Here is a 7423-nt window from a genome sequence, read left to right on the forward strand (position 1 = left end):
GGAAGCAGGAGCAGCCCTGAATCACGGGCTCTGCACTGGCTGCATCCCTGGACTGTGGGGAAATGGGGATTGGAGGGATGGGAGCATGGGGGAATGGGATCGGGGGAACTGGGATAGGGGGACTGGGATAGGGGGACTGGGATCACAGGGAACTGGGATCAGGGGAACTGGGATCACTGTAAACTGGGATTGGGGGAACTGGGATAGGGGAACTAGGATCACAGGGAACTGGGATCACTGTAAACTGGGATCAGGGGAAATGGGATTTTGTTGGGCTGGGATCACAGGGAACTGGGAGCTTGGAGGGATGGGAGCATGGGGGACTGGGATGGGGGAACTGGGATCACCAGTAATTGGGATCAGTGGAAACTGGGATCACTGAAAGTGGGATCAGGGGAACTGGGATCAGGAGAGCAGGGATCACGGGGAAACTGGGATCACTGGAAACTGGGATCATGAGGGACTGGGAGCTTGGAGGGCTGGGATCATGGGGAACTGGGATCACAGAGGACTGAGATCATGAAGGACTGGAAGCCCAAGAAAGTGGGATCACAGGAAACTGGGCTCACAGGGAACTAGGATCTTGGAGACTGGAATCATGGAGAACTGAGTTCATGGGGGACTGGATCACAGAGGACTGGGGTCACAGGGGATTGAGCACATGGGAAACTGGAATCTTGGAGGACTGGATCACAGAAGACTGGGTTCACAGAGGATTGGGATCATAAAGGAATGGCACCTTGGAGAACAGGGATCACAGGAGCCTGAGATCACAGGGAGCTCAGTGGAATGATTCCTGTTTGTGACTGGAGGATCTGGAAGGTTCTGGCTTAGCTCTGCACCAGGAGCCACCGTGGGTCACCACCATTCCCACCCAGGATCAGGAATCTGCCCCACGAGCTCAGCCATTGGCTCTGGACACTCTGCTCTCTCTCTGGGGTTATTTCTGCTGGTTTGGGATTCTCCAAATGCAAACCCGTCATGTTTGGAGCGAGCCATAAGGATGGCTGGACTGGGAAAGGAACCCAGTCCTAAAGGGACATTTTGTCTTCCCAATGGAAATTGGTGCAGTTGCATCCTGGGGTGGGCAGGGAGAAGACTGGGAGGAATCCGAGTGCTGACTGGGGGCCATCAATCCTTTGTGCCCCAAAGAAGAAATGGCTGAGATGAAATTTGAAATTGTCCAGGCCAGGCTGATCTTGGGCCACCACATGGTCCCTTCCAAGGCCATCACCTGCCAGGTGGCACTGCCAGCCTGGATTTGAGGCAGAGGTGTCACCAAACACCTGGTGAGTGCCCAAACACTGAGCACTGCATCAGCACAGCAGAGGGAAATTGCCAGGGCAAAAACTGCATTATGTTGCTTCAGATCCCAGCCAAAATGTGCAAGAAAAGCCAGGAAAACTGAGTTGTGAGGACATTCTCCCTGATGGATGAGCTGTCAAGGCAGGAGAGCAGCTATTCCAAGCTCCTGAAACACCCACAGAGGCAGAAATCCCAGAGCCAGGGGTTGGGAGGATGATCCTCTGGAGCATCACCAAGTGTCAGGAGCGTGTCCAGCCCAACATGTTTAGAAATGTGCTCCTGTTGGGCAGGTCCTCTCCTTTCCAAATTTTCAGAGAGGCTTCTGAGGGAGCTCCAGGCAGGAGTTCCCAGCACAGCTCATGTGGAGGCTGTTCCAGCCCGAGGCTGGATCTGCTCCATGTGGGTTGGTGCTTCCACGCTTGGCAGCCTAAGAGCATTTAGGAATATGGGGACTACCAGGGGAGACCATAATGAGGTTGGACCAGCGGTGCTCCAGAGAAAAATCCGTTTGAAAATTTCAGTAGGACCATCCAGGAGGTTTTCTTGAGTTTTTTTAAGTGCCAATCTGACCAGCTGGAGAGCAGTTAATAAATCAGTACAAAAATAATTGATTTATAGTAAGTGATTTTATAGCTTACTAAAGAAAGGTCCCTTGTGCATTGGGCTGAAGAAAGAGTCCTTGTTCAGAGCATTATTGCCATCCAAGACGTTGGGTTTAATTCTAGAAACGTGTTGATCCCTGCTAGAACTGCAAACAGTTTGTCAGACTTTTAAACACTCGGGAAGGAGCCCCCTCCACGCCGTGCCCGCGGGGACTGGCTCAGTGCCACGCCCTGAAAAGTGCCAGGGACTGGGAAGAGAAGGAGGAACCAGGGGGGACAGGGGCTGTGACCCTTCCCCACGGCCCTGGGGATGTCGTGCAGGAGCTCAGAGGACTTGCAGGGTTGTTTTTTGCTCCCAGAATGAGTGGTGTGGTTGCTAAAGCAGAGCTCTCACACCTGGGAGATGCTCTCACATCCCTGGGCTCCTGGCAGCCTTCCTGTGGGATTTGCTGTGGCAAAACATAAAACATATAAAAAACATATATGAAACATATAAAAAACATATCAATCCCATAAAACATCACCTCTCTTTGTCCATCTCTGGAGTTTCACCAATAATCCAACATCAGAACCGTGTGAAACTAAAGTAGATCATAATGTTCATTAAAATATTAAATTAGCACGAGGTGAGAGGTACCTGACTTGGGGTTATTCTTAGAGGTCTCCTCAAGAGATATTTAATGTCAGGGATCTGAGAGATCAATCCCAAACTGGCATCAATCCTCTTTGGGAAAAGCTGAATATATTGGAGGAAGTGTTATCTCTCTGCCTTATCACCAAGGGCTGGGGAAAGTGATGCTCCTGAAAAGTTTTGCTGAAATTATTAAACAAATCTGCCCTGCTATGCTCAGTGTTTATAAATAATTCCACTGGTGTAAATATACTGGCTAAGTGAACTAATGAATTCCTAGGAAAGGTGTGAATTTTCAGCAATTAAATTTAAATTCAATTAAATAATTTGAAAGTTATGAGTTTACAGAGATCTTTATCCTCACCTGCCACATATGTGCACTGCTTCCATGCAGGCAAGAGAAATCACATCTGAATTTCTGCTTGGCCCTGCGATTTATAAATTGCTCAGGAACGACTGGGGGAAATGCCCTGCAGATACATCGGTGAATCTGCTCAGGACTGGCTGGAAAAGAGCTGAGATCGGCCGTGTCCATCACTCGGCTCCAGGGCTGAGTGCTCCTGCAGCTGCGGGGATCCATCTCCAAACTCAGGGATGCCCTCTGCTGCCTTGGGACCGAGCAGGCGCCTGGCACCTCCTCCGTGCCCTGCCGGGGAGATCGGGCTCTCTTCCTTCCCTGCAGAACTCCTTCCTTTCCTGCAGAACTCCTTCCTTCCCTGCAGAACTCTTTTCCTTCCCTGCAGAACTCCTTCCTTCCCTGCAGAACTCTTTTCCTTCCCTGCAGAACTCCTTCCTTCCCTGCAGAACTCTTTTCCTTCCCTGCGGAACTCTTTCCTTTCCTCCACGGCTCTTTTCCTCTCCTCCAGGACTCTTCCTCTCCTCTAGGACTCTTTTCCTTCCCTGCAGGGCTCTTTTCCTCCAGGATTCTTTCCTCTCCTGCAGAGCTTTTTTCCTTTCCTCCAGGACTCTTTTCCTTCCCTACAGGACGCTTTCCTTTCCTCCAGGGCTCTTTTCCTCTCCTCCAGGACTCTTTTCCTTCCCTGCAGAACTCTTTCCTTTCCTGTAGAACTCTTTCCTCCAGGACTCTTTTCCTCTCCTGCAGAACTCTTTCCTCCCCTCCATGGCTCTTTTCCTCCCCTCCAGGGCTCTTTTCCTCTCCTCCAGGACTCTTTTCCTTCCCTGCAGAACTCTTTCCTTTCCTGTAGAACTCTTTCCTCCAGGACTCTTTTCCTCTCCTGCAGAACTCTTTCCTCCCCTCCATGGCTCTTTTCCTCCCCTCCAGGGCTCTTTTCCTCTCCTGCAGGACATTTCCAGGGCTCTGAAGGAGGCACAGCCACCCCTGGGCTCAGCCAGCCCCAGCAGGGCATGGAGGAAAATCAAATGGGCTGGAAGGACGTGAGCAGGGGATTTGGGATAACACCACAAACCCCACCAAACCTCCTTTTCTCCTTGTCCTAGAAGAAAGCAAAGACTTAGGGAAAACCACCAGGCTTTCCAGCTCCAGAGGCTTCCCAAAGCTGAGATCTGTGTTATCCCACCGAGTTAATGCAAGAATTCAGAGCTCCAGAGCTGTTCTGGAATCAGGATCAGCAATGTTGGATCTCTCCTCCAGTCTGGGGTGTCAGTCTGCTGGGAAAGGGTGAACAAACGAGGGACAGCTGGGGACAGTTTCAATATTTCACAGCTCCCTGACTTTTGTATGGGGAGGGATTCGTAGTGGCCGAAGTGTTTAATCTAAGGCAAATAAAATTTTTTAAAAAGCACAGAGAAAATCTGATGTGAAATAATTAAAAAAACTTGCTGGAAAAAAAAGAGAGAACCTGGGTGAAAATGGGGGTGGGGAAGGGAAGGGAAGGGAAGGGAAGGGAAGGGAAGGGAAGGGAAGGGAAGGGAAGGGAAGGGAAGGGAAGGGAAGGGAAGGGAAGGGAAGGGAAGGGAAGGGAAGGGAAGGGAAGGGAAGGGAAGGGAAGGGAAGGGAAGGGAAGGGAAGGGAAGGGAAGGGGTGTTCACCTGCGTTCACAGAGTGATACCCAGAGAGCTCTGTGAGTGCTTTAATGAGATTTCACCCTCACAGAGCACTGCTGGTGTAATCCGAGCTGGATCCATTGATACCAAACTCATTTTACATGCAGGGACCCAGCTCAGCTCCTCCCAGCCGAGCATCCTTCAACAGCCCATCATTACTGCTCTGCAGCACCCCGGGACTGGCCTGGCCCTTTCCATTCCCCTCTCAGGCACGACTTTGCTCAAGGGCACACCACGAGATAGCAGAACTTGGCACCTGTTCCCTGACTCCATTTCAGCCTCCTGGTCACCTTGTGTTGCCATGGCTCCACAGGGCACTGGGAATTCTTTCCCTTGCTTTTATTTCAGTTTTGGTTTGGACGGGCTGAGGTATCAATCATTTGAGACTTGATTCCCTCAGCTCCCGTCCCACAGGAAAGGAGTTGCAGGAGTCGTTCCTCTGATGTATTCCCACCTGTGCTGTGGATACATGGGGGATTTAAATTGTAAATTTGTCCAGGCAGGGTGTAGAGTGCCCCTCTCTGGAAACATTCTAAACCCACCTGGATGTTCCTGTGCCACCTGCTCCAGGTAACCCAGCTTTGGATGGTCCCCAGAGGGCTTTTCCAACCCAAGCTATCCTGGGATTCTGTAAACTCCTGGCATCTTTCTGGTCCCAGGAAATCACCAGTCCAGTGGGCAGAGGACTGGTTATGAGGATTAAAGTGTGGGAGCCAAATGCTGTCACTCCAAATTTCCCCCTTTTCCTTCTTCTCCTCCAGCTGTCTATGCTGACCACGATGCCACAAGGTCTGGAATTTCACTTGGGTCACTTGGGGTCACCTGTCCTGGCTGTGTCCCCTCCCAGCTCCTTGTGTATCCCAATCCACTGCTGGTGGGTGAGGAGCAAAGGCAGCCTTGGCTCTGTGCAAGCATTAATGAAAACATCCCATTGTTATCCACACTGCTCCCAGCACAATTCCCAAACAGCCCACACCAGCTACCAGGAAGAAAATTAACTTTATTCCAGCAAAATCTGGTAATTTTTTCCCTCCCCTCTTCCCTCCCTCCCCAAGTCTCATTTAAGTTTCAATCCAGCAGCAGCTCTTTATTTTCTTTTAAATGTCAAACAATTCATCATTTTGCACTTTGCCCATTCCCCGTGAATTTGAAGGTTTTATTGTGACTCTGTGATGTCAGCCCAGGACAATGCTCAGTGATTTCCCCAAACAATGTGGTTCTTGTCACCCTGCCTGGTTTTGGTTGCAGGCTTTGGAGAGCTCTGGCCTCGTCCCTGTTATCACACTCACAACAAAACCCCTGATTCAAACACACACTGGACAGTTCTCATCTTTATTATTCCAGTCTCCTGTCCCCCATCCACGCTGGAGGTGCTCTTGCCCTGCCCTGCAGGTTCCAAGAGAGATGGAGATGGACAATTTGTCCCCAAATCAGCTGGATACAGATGCCAAGGGCAACTCCTCCAGAGGGGCACAGAGAAAATTGGGAAAGGAGCACCTTTGTTTCCTGAGTGGTGCTCAGAGAGCTCAGAACAGGCCCAGCAGGCAAGATCAGGTCTGAATTACCTGAATAAATCCGGTGTTTATTCTCCATCCCCGGTCAGAATGAAAGGATTCCAGGCAGCCTGGCCCTGGCAAATCCAGCAGCTCCTCGTGGGAGTGTGGCAGTGATCAAAGCTCCTTGGAAATGCAGCAGTAGCTGTCCCAAAAACCAGGAACGCTTAAGGATGACTAAGTCATGGAATGGTTTGGCTTGGACGGGCCCTCTAAAGCCCCATCTAGTCCAAGCTCCCTGCAGTGAGCAGAGACACCTTCAGCCAGAGCAGGGCTCAGAGCCCCTTCCAGCCTGGCCTTGGATGCTCCCAGGGCTGGGGCAGGAGCAGGGACAGGGCTGCAGTGCACATCTGGTGTGAAACAACATCTGGAACACTTGGAAGTGACCAGGAAGGAAAAGGGGCAGGAAAACACCAGCCCAGCACTGAGCATGAGCACCTCCCTGCCATGATTAACCGAGCAATTTGCAGCTCCAGCTCCGTTTCTCCCACTTTGGAAACATCCAGGTGAGTCCCTAAATGTGAGGGGTTTGAGATGAAGAATGAGAGAACATTCCAGAGCTTTTCCAGGTGGAGATGTCCCTGCCTGGAGCAGGCTGCAGCTCCTCAGGCTGTGCAGTTGTTACCCCCAGACCCACACGTGCACCCACCCACACACACACAGATTTTATTAAGCCATTCCATGCAGGGATTTTATGTATGTATTTTTTTTTTTTATTTGGAAAACTTCAGAGTGCTGTTTTTTCACACACAGTAAAGTTAGCTTTGCTGAGATTCATTAGTCCCCTTTCCCCCTGTGTGTAAATGGATCTCTCTCAGTTATGCAATGCAAGGGTACACAACCATGAAAAGTGCAGAGCCAGCCAAAAAAAGCATTGTTCTGAACTCGGACATGTAAAATATTCATATTCAATAATAAAAAAATAAAAAACCCCAGCCCTTAATAAAAAATTCACGGTGTAAAATATGCATTGTCCTGCCATCCCCAGGGCTGCAGCCCTTTCCAGCCCAACACGTTCCTGGGGTTTTCACTGCCTTGTTGGACTCGATTAATTCCAAACCAATTCACCCGCAGACATCCCGGGATTAGGTGCCTAAATTGATTCTGGTTTCTCTGAGGGCCCTGGATCCGTGGCTGCAGGAGCAGCTGCAGGAGCTGGGGCTGCTCAGAGCACCCAGGGTGTGTGTGTGTGGCAGGGCTGTCCCCGTGCTGGTGGCATGTCTGGGCACCCAGTGCCACACTGGGCACGGGCACAGCCAGGAGAGCTCTCCCAGCAGGGTTTGCATCCCCTCATTACCCCTCTGCCT

The 7423-nt window shown here is 50.8% G+C and overlaps 1 protein-coding gene across 1 annotated transcript; it reads left to right on the forward strand.

Annotated features, from left to right (window-relative positions):
• Window positions 1–1157: 1157 nt before the first annotated feature.
• ACTRT2 (actin related protein T2) lies at window positions 1158–1852 on the forward strand. Its single transcript, XM_088178541.1, is given in 4 exon segments — window positions 1158–1241; window positions 1326–1342; window positions 1344–1610; window positions 1612–1852. Coding segments are annotated over 4 exon segments (609 nt in total).
• The last annotated feature ends 5571 nt before the right edge of the window (window positions 1853–7423 follow it).

This window comes from Sturnus vulgaris, chromosome 25 (assembly GCF_052056855.1).
Source record: "Sturnus vulgaris isolate bStuVul1 chromosome 25, bStuVul1.hap1, whole genome shotgun sequence".
Classification (NCBI taxonomy): Eukaryota; Metazoa; Chordata; class Aves; order Passeriformes; family Sturnidae; genus Sturnus; species Sturnus vulgaris.